Source organism: Medicago truncatula, chromosome 7, assembly GCF_003473485.1.
Source record: "Medicago truncatula cultivar Jemalong A17 chromosome 7, MtrunA17r5.0-ANR, whole genome shotgun sequence".
NCBI classification, from domain to species: Eukaryota; Viridiplantae; Streptophyta; class Magnoliopsida; order Fabales; family Fabaceae; genus Medicago; species Medicago truncatula.
Genome location: NC_053048.1, coordinates 29,454,102 through 29,469,515, shown reverse-complemented (window position 1 = coordinate 29,469,515; position 15,414 = coordinate 29,454,102). Strand labels below are relative to the sequence as shown.

Here is a 15,414-nt window from a genome sequence, read left to right as displayed (position 1 = left end):
CCACTACAAATGTGCTTAAAAGTTTATTTGATTTTTAATTTGTCAAATATTGTAGTTCTTTAACCAATTAAGAAAATCTTGCATATGACAGTTATAGTTTCAAAGACATATTATTGTATTTGCTTGAAACACACAAGCTAATACAATGAGTAAAATCTTAATTAACTTTTCATCCTAGGCGAAAACATTTTTTAGCTTTTCACAAAGCCTAAAAGAGCACAAGATAAAAATCATATTAATTCTTATTGATCCTCTCAAGGTAATCTGAAAGGAAAATGTCTAGTAGAATCATTGAATGAGTAACTAAAACAAAGCAGTTAATATTTTATTAAATTAATTTTAGGGTTATCTCACCTTTTTAATAGCATTCATGTTAAATTGTATACTATATATTATTTATCTAGGACATTAAAATAAGTGGAAAAAAAACACTATTGTAGTTTTCCAATCTTACTATAAATTTTGTGGTAGCTAACCTTTTGACCCCAAGATTTATAACACACTTTTCTCCTTTGTAAAATTTATGTCTTATAGCTATTTCCCCATTGCTTTCCAAAGAAAGATGGAATACACCCAAAACCCTAATAAATCTGACCAAATAAGATGGAGCTCTGACGACCCAGGTCAAGTTAGGTCTTATTCTTGTACTTTTTGCAAGAGAGGATTCTCTAATGCACAAGCATTAGGAGGCCACATGAATATCCATAGAAGAGATAGAGCCAAGCTCAAACAACAATCTTCCGAAGAAAATTTGCTTTCTTTGGACATCGCAAACAAAAACCCTAATGATCAAGGAGATTTGGAAGAGAATCACGAAACTCAAAGGGGTAAGTTAATTACTACAAAAGAACTTCCTCATAGTTCTTCATTTGTTGGAACTCAAAGGATTGAAGAGAAGAAATGTGATTTAGACCTTGAGCTTAGGTTAGGTTATCAGCCAATGGATTCATCAACATTGAGCACTCGATCATTTTTCTGACCTTGAAAAATTGGCAAAATTATAGGTCACTTTTTTTTTTCGTACCTAGCTACCTCTTCTTCCACTTCCCATTTGAAAGTACAACTCGATTTTTTTTATATAAACATAAAGGTACATGTATTTAATCTATACCTTTATGCTTATGTAAAATACATGATGGAGTAAATAAATGTGAAAATTTAATTTTGGTGTGTTATTAGTATATCAAAAAATTTACATTTTAGTTCAATGGCATGTTTCTACATTATTTAATAAATTTTGATATCTACAATTATTGTGGTAGTCAAATTTATTCAATAATGTAATTATATATTATTGAACGAAAGTGTGAGAGTTTTATATACTGGCGCTACATATATAAATTAAATATCACGTTAGTGCAATCGTGGGAACACTACCAAAAATATATATGCACTTTTATACATGTTAAAATTACTTGTATTTTAGAACCGAAAAAAATTATTTGTATTTTTGTACCAAAGAATATATGTTTTTATTTTTCTGCCATAAGGATACGACCTTTTTTATTTGGGTTGCTATTTTTTTTTTAGGGGTGCTATTTTTTATTTTTTTTTTGAGAGAAGGGGTGCTATTATTATTGTTTTAGTGATTATATTCTTACATTATATCTACAGTATATAGAAAATTAATTATCCTTTCAAAAAGAAAAGGAAATTAATTATTGCTTCTCATATAGCATAGCTATTCTTATTTTACTTTTTTAATAATAAAAGTTTCGTGTCATATAGCTATGATATAATCGTTGTTCGGTGTATTATTATTAGTAAGAAGCAGCTTTTCGTTGGCTTATTAATACGATCATTTTATATTTTCTTTCTATTTTATTAAATATTATATTATTTGTTCATAAGGTCTAACTCAAATAAAAATGTAAATATTCATAAATTGATACTGTGATTAAAGTTCAAACCTCACATCTTTCACTTATGTGTTTGATTTTCTAATAACTGATGTTATTTCATCTATCTATTAAAAAAAAAAAAGATTAGTCTTTCCAAAATTTGGGATACGGCACATACCTTTATCTTTAAATTTTAAGCAACAGATGCCGCTATAAATTGCAAGATTGATTATAATTTCCACATTTTCTCTTGGCAAAAAATGAAGACAAATCATTCAAGCTGAATTATAATTCGTTTAACTTTGGCACTTCTAATGGACTCGAGTTCTATATATTCACAGAAGCTGCAATCGGTCATCATACCAAATGAAAAGGCTATATATGGATATGTATTAAATTAGGAAGACAAGCGTGTTCCAATATAAGCATGTGATCGTACCTGATCAGAAAATGATGGTCGGTGTTGTGTTTTTATGGTGGTTGTGAGTTGTTGTGTTGACTGGAACCGTAGGGGGAGGGTCTATATATATATATTGAATAGCGTTTCAAAAAATTTATCAAGTTTTTAGCAAAAGCAAGTTTGAAAACAATTTGACTAATTTGATGAACTGATGCTAGATTGAACTAAAATGTAATCAATATGAATTAAAAGAAAATCTAATTTAAGGAATTAAGACAAGGTTAACAAATTGAAACAAAATCACATTCAATCAATTCTAAACAATCGTATACTTAAATTAAACAAAGTAAAAGAGGAAAGGGAAGAGAAACGACACCGAGATTTATAGTAGTTTCCCCTTTCATCCTCGCCTCGGGGTACGTTTACTCTTCTTGATAGAAAACGTCTCTACCAAGGACTTCCACTAGAATTTGAATGTTTGATTACAATGTTGTGATTACAAGAACTCCTTCAATTACCCTAATTTTCAATTCCTATGCAATTACTCCCACAATCTTCAAATACCCTTTGAAATTGGTGTTTTTTCAAGTATTCGACCCCTCGATCACTGGTGCAATCCTTGAAGCTCTTACCTCGAACTCTTCATATTCCCCCAGATGAAGGTTGATACGATTCAAAGAAGTGTGATTCGATTCAACCAACCAAAAACCAAGACCAAATGGATATCAATGATATGATTCAAAGAAGTGTTGATTCGATTCATAATGATATAATTCAAGGAATCATGAATCGAATCGAAATGTATGAAAAATTTGCTGAAACTTTTCATGATACGATTCAAAAAAAAAAAATTAATCGAATCAATTGGCTAGAGGTGAATTTAACATATCCAAAGAGACACTACAATAGTTTGAACATGTCTCCTAAAAAGCTTTAAGAACCTCCCTCGTGAGGAAGGGGTGTGCCGCTAGCAGGGCCCAAATACGAGATTTGGATCACTTTTGGATTGGGCCTATGAAGGCTGATCTTATGTTTTAGCACTTATGCGCCTTGGACATGCACCATGCGCCCTAGGTATGTTGCATGCCCCTTGGGAATGCAAATTTGCACCTATGCGCCCCAGCATGCATCCCGGGCATGCTGTGGGCGGGTCAGAAACTGCTTTTTCCACTTTTTTTGTGGAATAATCCCAGTTTTCAAGCCCAAACCCAAACTGAAACTTTCCTATAAATACAACTTCTCTCATTTATAATTTTTCATTCAAAACGAAACGGTTCAAGAAGAAGGCGAGCACTAGGAGCTTCAAGGGATGAGTCTCTCGTCACTCTAAGTCTCTAGGGTATGTTTTATTTCTTTTGTAATTTGTCTTTAGTTACCATGAGTAACTAAAACCTATTAGGGTTCTAAGATGAACCTCTATTTTATTTGTTGGATTATTTAATTTAAGTTCTTTATTCAATTATTTTGTTAATCTTGTTTAATTTTACTATTGTGTAAGTCTTTGTTTCTTCTCTAGCGAAATAACCTTGAGATAACGATACTTACGGAAGTGAGATATATATCTAATATCGGTGCAAACCTACCGGGATCAGAATTAACTAATAACAGACCACATAATTAGGGAAACATAGTAACTAATTCAGGGATTTAAATGAGCATAGTAACTTTGGTTAAGCTATGTTGTTCTTCATAATTTTGATTCTGAAAAAAAAAAAAAACTAATGCTTTGTAGTAAAATAAATCTTAAATAGAACTAAAATAACAAATAATTTATTGAATTCAAATTCTAAAAACACCCTAAATTATTACTTATCACCTTCCAACAAAAGACAATTTAAGCAAAAGGGCGGCAATTCCGACAATTGCTTAATCTTGTGTGGGAAATAGTGGTAATATGGAGGATACAACTCATTTTTTTTTCTTCATTGACACTATTTTTGTCAGGTTTGAATCGATGTTTATGATTGGTTAAACTTAGTCATGGTACCTCTTTACAAAATCTCAAAACACCTTACCAAATTTTGTGTTTTGGGAGGATTCTCCAAATCCAAATGGAATCTTATCCATTTGATTTAGGCTTCCACAATTTCAATTATTTGGAAAGAAAGAAATGCTGGAATCTTCAATGATAAAGAAGAGTTCATTCACCTTCTGCATAACAAAATTAAGGCACATTTTTATGGGTGATCAAAGGCGAAACACATTGTTATACCCTGATTTTGGACTTAAAAATACTCATTCAAATTTCTTCTTTTAACAATGATATTTGTCGATTCGCTGTTATTTTACTCTGAATCTTTACTCTCTTTTCAAGCGTATTTTACTGCCTCTGTCTGTCTTTTTCTTGCATTACAAGTCATTTAAAAACTCTCAGAAACATCGCATTACTTTTCTTGCGTTTTATTTCAAAAAATCATACAAAAGGGTATTTTGGTCATTTCCTGCAGTGGAACCCATTTTAGTCCCTGTGTTTGCCTCTGAGTCTTTTCAACCTGTCTGTACGAATCATTGTTGAGTCTTTGTTTAAAAATCATTTCAAAAATTGCATCTGAGTCAGTTTGAGTCAGTTTAGTCCCTAGGGGCATTTTGGTCTTTTCCTGTCAAAATTTCAACAGGGAGGTATTTTAAAATACCTCATGTCAGTAATTGGTTCGTTTTAGTCCTTTTGTTGATTTTATTTTTTGTTTCACTTTACGTTTTTCAAATTACCAATTTTAATCCAATTTTATTTTAATTTGCATTTTAGTCCAAAACTTTTTAAAATTGCATTTAGGTCCTTTTTTTTAATTGCGGTCCAGTCCTCCAATTTTCTTATTTTTGCAGGAAACTCCCTAAGTCCAAAAACAGGTGGCATTTCCCCATTGGTCCAGGAATACACATGGCAGTCTATAAATAGCATTATTCTGCACAGATCCACACAATCATTGACACATCACCAGAAACAGATTTCAATTTTCTCTCTCTTTTCTTTTAGATCAAAACAGAAAAATCACCAAGAACAAACCAAAAAACCCTAAAATTTTCCAGAACTCAAATTCAACAGATTTATCAGTTTTTCTCCGATTCTCAGAGATTCACCAAAGAATCTTCATCACTGAATCGTTTTTGCTCTACAATTCAAGTGCGAATTCACCACTGAAAGCGGCAAACTCAAGCACGATCGCAGAGGCGTTTTTTTGAGGAAGAAGAAGAGGGAAAGAAAAGTCGAACCGGTGAAGAAGAAGAACCGATTTATTTTCGGATTCACGCAGCAAAAATCCACAAACAGAATCAAATCGAAGTTTTCCGAAGAACTCATCCGAAATCTCCAACCGAAAATCACAGGTAAAACTCAAACTTCATCTTTCTTTCTCAAGAACATCAGAAAAAGGCGAATCAAGTGTAGATCCGTAGAATTTTAGAAGTTTCTAACCGAAAAAGCAAAAAAGAACTTGAAAAAGCTTCATTCAAAACCGCAACTTCAAACTCAGATCTACTCCGATTGAAATTCTTTTTCAAAAAACTAAGCTCAGATTCATGCATAGGAGAAAAAAGGATGTTTGAAAATGTAAAAAAAATTTGAATCGGAGCAAAAAAAAAATTCCGGCGGCGGCGCCGCCACCTTGAGGTGGCCGGCCACCGCGCCGGAAAAGTATGCCACGCCGGAGAAGACAACCGGATTCTAGAGAGAGGTCAGACTCTCTCTCTCTAGAATCCAAAGAGGAGAGAAGTTTTTTGTGGATTTTGTGTTTTTTTTTGTTGAATTCCCTTTTATACTACCTTGCTTTCCTACGCGCGCGCGTGCATGCTATTGGATGCTCCCTCACGTTGTGAGCCCTCAGATCCGGATCGTTCCAAGATCTGAGGGCTGCTGTGCATTTCTTTTCCTGATTGTATGTATGAGTGACCTTTGACGTTCATGTGACCTCAAGGCTAGACCGTTGGATCTCAGATCCAACGATCCAGGATGCTCTTGGGTGGATTCATGTGTGTGTAGTCATTTAAGGTCTTTTGTGTTCCTGTTTCTTTAAAACTCTTTGATTTGGATCATTTTGATCTAAAGGTTGTGATGAGATCTTGAGGTTTAAATCTGGACCTCTGGATTCATCCAACGGTCCAGATTAAACCCTGCTGAGTCTTTTTTATTTCTTTTTTTTTAACTGTTTTTTTTTTCTTCTTTTTTTATTTTTAAAATACTGTTTCTACACCTTTTTTGACATTTTTGTGTTTAGAAAAATTCCTAAAAATTCTTACATATTTCTTGATGTATTTTATTTTTATTTTTTTTTCTCTCTTTTCTTTTTCTTTTTGATTGTTTCTTTTTCTTTTTCATGATTAAAATTGATAAAAATATATGTGCTTTTTTTTGTGTCAAGAAATAAAGTGTAAAATATTCCTATAATTGTGTTATAATGTTTGGCTTGTATGTGTCCTTATTATCCTCACATTATAGCTCAAAATCAAACCCCTTTAACATTGCTATGATGAGAGAATTATAGGTCATGTGCATGTCTAAGTGTTATAACCAATTTTAGGTATATTTTGCCATTTTATTTCATTTCATTGCTCTTTTCTTTTTTTGCTATTCTATTCAATTTTGTTTACCTTTTTTTTTTTTTTACCATTTTCATGCCTTATATCACTAACCATTTCATTTCATGTTTCATTCATCCCATGAGCATTTCACCTCTTTCATTTCAATTTCTCATAGTTTAGACATTATCTCTTTTTTCTTTTCTTCTTAATTTCTATGTTAAGATGGTTATGTAATATTTTAGGCTAGTTTAAATTCATCTTTTAAATTCTTGCAAGACCATAGTATGTATTTAGGACTCGATGTAAAGGACTATGGACACTATAAGTGATGTACACCGACACGAGCACCGACACATGCACACACCCCACATGGATATTCTAGATGCATGATTAGGGAATGTATGTTTAGATGTATGCTTAGGTTTTACAACGCTTAGACAAAAATCATTTTCCCAAAAAATGTGAATAACCTCACTTGAAAACCTTTTTTCTAAAATAGGAGTCAAAACTCCTCATTTTCCTTTTGTTTTCTTAAGTAAAAAAATCTTAATGAATTTTAATCATACTTAGACTTTATTTTGCAAAATAACTACTTCCACCTCACATTTTCCAAATCTCATGCCCTTGAGGCCTCTCATCTCCATTCTTCAAAATTCCTTTTCCAAACTTAAAATCAACCAACAAAAACAAAAACAATTTTCGAGAATGAACTACGTTTGGTTTTGATCCCTTAAAAGGGTACGTAGGCAATGAGTTAAAACTCCTCCAAGCCAAGTAAAATAAAATCTCAATCATCTTCTCTCCCCCCATTCTTCACTCAAATAAAACTTCTTTTTTTTATAAGTAGGCAATAAAAATAAAGCGTAGAAAGAAACTTAGGAGAACGGTTCTTATGGAATACCATAATCGTTCCGGGTGCTTAACACCTTCCCGTAGCGAAAACGACTCCCGAACTTAGACTCTAAGGGTTTTTTCTCAATTTTGCCCTTCCCAAGAAAAAATAGAGAATATCAAAGATTGAAAGGTTCAAGCCTAATTAATGACTTGACACCCGAAAATCGCGATAACAGAAATGGCGACTTCACTAGGGAATTTTTTTTTTTAAGCGGGTCACGCCTAGTTTTCCTTAGTTTATATTTACGCTTTGTTTTATTGCTTACATATGTGAATACTTGTTTATTTTCATTTGACGTGTGGGGTGAGAATATCAAAAGTCCTATACCCGGGCTGAGTGAACTTATGAATAGGTAGAGATATAATCGACAATTCGATCCGAGGGTTGCCTCGTGTATTGGATTATGCGATCAATCTCACATAGCTGAGGCATTTTGGAAGTAATATTGTCGGCGTGTGTTGTCATGCTTAGGCACTTTGCTTTCAATTGTTCGACGATGTTATGGACCGTAGTTACCAAACCCATCCCTAGCCTTTTTTAGGACGTAGTGCGGTGGCTAAACCGAGTGTTGTCTCGAGTATTAGTCGTCACGCGATACTACACTCAAGCTAGACCTTCTTGTGAATAAACATGGAACGGACGTTGTCCCGTGCTACCATGATATACGTAAGAGAGGTTGCAGTTTGGGAACTTGATTAGAACCTTGGTTACTACTATCCTAAGCCTTAGTTTACCGGGCACCGTATCCGCCCATGGCTCCTCGACTTTTAATCTCAATCCTCCATGTTTTCTCTGTAATTGAAAAAAAACAATCATGCATACATGCATTCATGCATAAATTTTTCTCATGCATTCATCGAAGGATTGGACAAATTAAAAACTTTGTAAACATTACAGGTATGAAGAAGACTAAATCCTACAAGTTCAAGGAGGTTGATTTGGTTAGTTTGAGAGAATTGGCACTCAAGGTTAAGAATCAAACAGGTTTCCGACTCCGATATGGTGGTTTGTTTACTATTCGAACGCTCCCACCGGGCAAAGGGAGGCTTTCATAGAGGCTTGGTCTAAGGTCCGTAGGAAGAATGTGGAGCATTTGGGTGTGAGATCCGGTATTGCTCATGAGGCCTATACTCAGTGGGTAATAAATCGAGCTGAAGAGATTGGTATGCCTTACCCTGCTATGAGACATGTGTCTGCATCTGCTCCATCTATACCTTTACTTCTACCTCCCACAACCCAGGAGATGTATCAGGAGCATCTAGCCATGGAGAGTCGTGAGAAGCAGATGTGGAAAGCCCAATACAATGAAGCTGAGAATCTAATCATGACTTTGGATGGCAAGGATGAGCAGAAGACTCATGAGAACCTGATGTTGAAGAAGGAATTGATTAAGGTCCGAAGGGAACTTGAAGAAAAAGATGAGTTGCTTATGCGGGACTCCAAGAGAGCTAGAGGACGACGCAACTTCTATGATAGATACTGCGGTTCGGATTCGGAGTCTGAGTCTGAGGATCATCCCACTACTTCCTATGCTTGAGAGTTTTATTTGTTTATATTTCAAAGTCTTCCCTTGGCTTAGTATTTCAAAGGGATTCATCTTGTAAACACTTCGTTTTGCTTTGCTTGTTTAGATATTGTTTACAAAGCTCCTAATTTGTCTAAAAATCCTTCGATGTCCAAAAAAAAAAACTTTTTTGCATTTGCATTTGTACATATCATGCATCATGTGCATCATTCATCAAGTCACAAAAGGTTTCCAAGTGCTCACTGCCTCCTGGTTCTTCTGCCACAGATTGAAAGGTGGCTCGTGCTCGGAAAGTCTACGAACCTGACAGAATACATCGGACTAGACTCTACAGAAAGAAGAATTTGGTAGCTATGGAAGAAGAAAATGCTCAGCTCCGTACCGAGTTAGCTTCTCTGAGGGAAGAATTGGCTAAGGCCAATGATACCATGACTGCTCTGCTAGCCGCCCAGGAACAATCAGCCATGGCTATCCCTATAGCCGCAGCTATCCCTATAACTACAAGTGTGATCCCAACTGCATCTACTGATGCTCGCTTCGTTATGCCAACTGGGTTTCCGTATGGACTTCCACCGTTTTTCACTCCTAGTACTGCAGCAGGCACTTCTGGTACTGCTAACAATGGTCCGATTCCTGCAACAAACGCTGTCTCCATCAATACTACTTTGCCACAAACAACGGCAGCTGTCACTGAGCCTCTTGTGCATGCCATACCTCAAAGTGTTAACATCAACACACATCACGGAAACATCCCCGTGATCAAAACCATGGAAGAAAGGATGGAGGAACTTGCTAAAGAACTCCGTCATGAAATCAAAGCTAACCGAGGGAACGGGGACTCTTTCAAGACTCATGATCTCTGCTTGGTACCAAAGGTGGATGTCCCTAAGAAGTTCAAGATCCCGGATTTCGACCGATACAATGGGCTGACTTGTCCCCAGAACCACATCATCAAGTATGTCCGAAAGATGGGTAACTACAAAGACAATGATTCACTCATGATTCACTGCTTCCAAGATAGCTTAATGGAAGATGCTGCAGAATGGTATACTAGCTTGAGCAAAAATGACGTCCATACCTTTGATGAATTAGCCGCTACTTTCAAAAGCCACTATGGGTTTAATACCAGATTGAAGCCAAACAGGGAATTCCTCAGATCTCTCTCCCAAAAGAAAGAGGAAAGCTTCCGTGAATACGCACAAAGATGGAGGGGGGCAGCTGCCCGCATTACTCCCGCTCTTGATGAAGAAGAAATGACCCAGACATTCCTAAAGACTTTGAAAAAGGATTATGTTGAGAGAATGATCATCGCTGCCCCGAATAACTTCTCGGAGATGGTCACCATGGGAACTCGTCTGGAAGAAGCCGTCAGAGAAGGAATCATTGTATTCGAGAAAGCTGAATCCTCTGTGAATGCATCAAAGAGGTATGGTAATGGACACCACAAGAAGAAAGAAACGGAAGTAGGGATGGTGTCTGCCGGAGCCGGTCAATCCATGGCTACTGTTGCTCCTATTAATGCTGCCCAAATGCCTCCGTCGTACCCATATGCGCCGTACTCTCAGCATCCTTTCTTTCCGCCATTCTATCATCAGTATCCTTTGCCACCGGGTCAACCTCAGGTACCCGTTAATGCAATTGCTCAACAGATGAAACAACAGCTGCCGGTTCAACAACAACAACAACATCAACAAGCTAGACCTACCTTCCCTCCGATACCGATGTTGTATGCTGAGTTGCTTCCGACTTTACTCCATAGAGGGCATTGTACAACCAGACAGGGCAAGCCCCCACCTGATCCGTTGCCTCCCAGGTTCAGGTCCGACCTCAAATGTGATTTCCATCAAGGCGCCCTGGGTCATGATGTCGAAGGGTGCTATGCTTTGAAGTATATCGTGAAAAAGCTCATTGATCAAGGAAAACTGACTTTTGAGAATAATGTCCCGCATGTCCTCGACAATCCTCTTCCAAATCATGCCGCTGTAAATATGATCGAAGTATGTGAGGAAGCTCCTAGACTTGATGTCCGTAATGTCGCAACTCCTCTGGTGCCTCTACACATCAAGCTGTGCAAAGCTTCTCTGTTTAGCCATGATCATGCCAAGTGCCTAGGATGCCTTCGTAATCCTTCAGGTTGCTATACTGTTCAAGATGACATCCAAAGCTTGATGAATGATAATTTTTTGACTGTCAGTGATGTCTGCGTAATTGTGCCAGTTTTTCATGATCCGCCTGTCAAGAGTATGCCTTTGAAGGAGAATACTGAGCCTCTGGTGATAAGGTTGCCCGGACCGGTACCTTATACTTCGGATAGGGCTATCCCGTACAAATACAATGCTACCATGATCGAAAATGGAGTAGAAGTGCCTCTGGTGTCCTTGGCTGTGATGAACAACACCGCCGAAGGAACTTCAGCAGCCCTAAGAAGCGGAAGAGTCCGTCCACCGTTGTTTCAAAAGAAGGCAGCTACGCCTACCATGCCACCCATTGACAAAACAACCCCGACTGATGTTTCTCCCGTTACCAGAGACGCGAGCCAACCAGGCCGGTCTATAGAGGATTCTAATCTGGACGAGATTTTGAGGATGATCAAAAGAAGTGATTATAAGATTGTGGATCAGCTGCTGCAAACTCCATCGAAGATATCCATTTTGTCTCTACTCCTGAGTTCCGCTGCTCACAGAGATACCCTTTTGAAAGTATTGGAGCAGACTTATGTGGATCATGAGGTCACTGTGGATCACTTTGGTAGCATAGTGGGGAACATTACCGCCTGCAGCAATCTGTGGTTCAGTGAAGATGAATTGCCCGAAGCAGGAATGCATCATAATCTGGCCTTGTATATCTCCGTGAATTGCAAGTCCGACATGCTATCAAATGTGTTAGTGGACACTGGCTCATCTTTGAACGTGATGCCCAAGTCAACGTTGGATCAGTTGAGTTACCGGGGAACTCCCTTGAGGAGGAGCACTTTTCTGGTCAAAGCCTTTGATGGAACCCGCAAGAGCGTTCTCGGGGAGATAGACTTGCCAATAACTATTGGCCCCGAAACCTTTCTAATCACGTTTCAGGTCATGGATATTAATGCCTCTTACAGCTGTCTCTTGGGAAGACCGTGGATACATGACGCTGGGGCGGTGACCTCTACTTTGCACCAGAAGTTGAAATTTGCAAAAAGCGGAAAGCTTGTTACAATTCATGGAGAGGAAGCATACCTGGTTAGCCAGCTATCATCTTTCTCTTGCATAGAAGCAGGGTCTGCAGAGGGAACCGCTTTTCAAGGATTAACTGTCGAAGGTACGGAGCCTAAAAGGGATGGAACTGCCGTGGCTTCTTTGAAAGATGCACAGAGAGCCGTCCAAGAGGGTCAAGCTGCCGGATGGGGCAGGTTAATACAACTCCGTGAGAACAAGCATAAGGAAGGTCTTGGCTTTTCCCCAACTTCAGGAGTCTCCACCGGGGCATTCTACAGTGCTGGGTTTGTCAACGCAATCACCGAAGAAGCAACTGGATTTGGCCCTAGGCCTGTATTTGTTACACCAGGAGGCATTGCGAGAGATTGGGATGCTATTGACATTCCCTCAATCATGCATGTTTCTGAGTAATATACCTTGTTGCTTAAGTATCTTGTTTTTTCAAAATAACAATCCTCTCGCTCTGCCCAAAGCGAGAGTGATATTTTCTGTAAGGGCATGTTTGTTTCGGCATTGCCGTTGATTAATAAAAAAAATTGTCGTTTCTTTCACGATTGCCATTTTTTTCAGTGCTTTTTCCTTGGAAATAATGGTAATGCCAGAAAAAACCAAAATATCTGTATTTTCTTATTAATTTAAAAAAAAATCTGCATAAAAACCTCTTTCTAAAATCATCCAACCATTTTACGCAGATTGAACTATAATAAACCCGTTGGGCACAGTAACCTTGCATTCCCTCCGAATTTTGAATTCCCAGTGTATGAGGCCGAAGATGAGGAAGGTGATGACATACCGTATGAGATCACTCGGCTACTTGAGCAAGAAAAGAAAGCCATTCAGCCTCACCAGGAAGAGATTGAGCTTATCAACATAGGTACCGAGGAGAACAAGCGAGAAATCAAGATCGGTGCTGCTCTAGAGGAAGGGGTTAAAAAGAAGATCGTCCAGCTCCTCCGGGAATATCCGGATATTTTTGCATGGTCGTATGAAGATATGCCAGGTCTAGATTGTGGAGCATCGGATCCCCACAAAGCCGGAATGTCCTCCCGTCAGGCAGAAATTGAGAAGGACTCATCCAGATATGGCTCTCAAGATTAAGAGCGAGGTTCAAAAACAAATTGATGCGGGTTTCCTCATGACAGTTGAGTACCCTGAATGGGTTGCCAATATTGTACCTGTGCCAAAGAAGGATGGTAAAGTCCGGATGTGTGTTGACTTCAGAGACCTGAACAAAGCCAGTCCAAAAGACAACTTTCCATTACCTCATATTGATGTGCTTGTTGACAATACTGCTCAGTCCAAGGTGTTCTCCTTCATGGATGGTTTCTCTGGTTACAATCAAATCAAGATGTCTCCGGAAGATAGAGAAAAGACGTCTTTTATCACTCCATGGGGTACTTTCTGCTACAAAGTGATGCCATTCGACTTAATAAATGCTGGTGCTACCTACCAAAGAGGGATGACTACTCTGTTTCATGACATGATTCACAAAGAAGTCGAAGTATATGTGGACGACATGATTGTAAAGTCAACAGATGAGGAGCAACATGTTGAATACTTGACAAAGATGTTTGAAAGGTTGAGAAAGTACAAGCTTCGATTGAATCCTAACAAATGTACATTCGGCGTCAGATCCGGAAAGTTATTAGGCTTCATTGTCAGCCAAAAGGGCATTGAAGTCGATCCTGATAAAGTCCGGGCCATCCGAGAAATGCCAGCTCCACAGACCGAGAAGCAAGTCAGAGGTTTCCTCGGACGATTGAATTACATCTCCGGATTCATATCTCACATGACCGCAACCTACGGGCCGATCTTCAAGCTACTCAGAAAGAATCAGCCTATTGTATGGAATGATGAATGCCAAGAAGCTTTTGATAGTATCAAGAATTACCTGCTGGAACCACCTATCCTTGTCCCACCCGTGGAAGGAAGGCCTTTGATTATGTATTTGGCAGTATTTGATGAATCCATAGGATGCGTACTTGGTCAACAAGATGAGACTGGAAAGAAAGAACATGCTATCTACTATCTAAGCAAGAAGTTCACCGATTGTGAAACCCGGTATACAATGCTTGAGAAGACTTGTTGTGCTCTGGCCTGGGCCGCTAAACGCCTGCGTCATTATTTGGTGAATCATACAACTTGGTTGATATCCAGAATGGATCCGATAAAGTATATCTTTGAGAAGGCTGCTGTTACTGGGAAGATTGCACGCTGGCAGATGCTTTTGTCTGAATATGATATTGTGTTCAAAACTCAAAAGGCAATCAAAGGTAGCATTCTTGCTGATCATCTTGCCTACCAACCTCTTGATGATTATCAACCAATTGAGTTCGATTTCCCCGATGAAGAGATCATGTATTTGAAATCAAAAGACTGCGAAGAACCGTTGGTTGGTGAAGGTCCAGATCCCAATAGCAAGTGGGGTTTAGTCTTTGATGGTGCTGTCAATGCTTATGGTAAAGGAATTGGGGCAGTCATTGTATCCCCGCAGGGCCATCACATTCCTTTTACTGCCCGGATCCTGTTCGAATGTACAAACAATATGGCTGAGTATGAAGCATGTATCTTTGGGATCGAGGAAGCAATTGACATGAGAATCAAACACCTTGACATCTATAGAGATTCTGCACTCGTCATCAACCAGATAAAGGGTGAATGGGAGACCCACCATGCCAAGTTGATTCCTTATCGTGACTATGCGAGGCGTTTGCTGACATATTTTACAAAGGTTGAGCTGCACCATATTCCTCGTGATGAGAACCAAATGGTTGATGCTCTTGCTACTCTATCCTCCATGTTTCGAGTAAACCATTGGAATGATGTGCCAATAATCAAAGTGCAACGCCTTGAAAGACCTTCGCATGTGTTCGCTATTGGGGATGTGATCGATCAGGCTGGTGAAAATGTGGTTGACAATAAACCCTGGTACCACGACATCAAACAGTTCTTGCTAAGCCGTGAGTATCCGCCAGGTGCTTCCAACAAAGACAAGAAGACCCTGAGAAGATTGGCCAGTAGATTCCTGTTAGATGGAGATATTC

The 15,414-nt window shown here is 38.4% G+C and overlaps 1 protein-coding gene across 1 annotated transcript; it reads left to right on the top strand.

Moving 5' to 3' along the window:
* The first annotated feature begins 438 nt into the window (after positions 1–438).
* On the top strand, positions 439–1,671 carry LOC25498560 (transcriptional regulator TAC1). The gene has a single exon (XM_024770267.2). The coding sequence runs from the start codon at positions 524–526 to the stop codon at positions 977–979; it is 456 nt and encodes a 151-aa protein (XP_024626035.1). The 5' UTR covers positions 439–523; the 3' UTR covers positions 980–1,671.
* Positions 1,672–15,414: the final 13,743 nt, after the last annotated feature.

Bases quoted from the DNA above. Each gene is read 5' to 3' on its own strand.
- LOC25498560 (XM_024770267.2), top strand. From the start codon at position 524: ATGTCTTATAGCTATTTCCCCATTGCTTTCCAAAGAAAGATGGAATAC.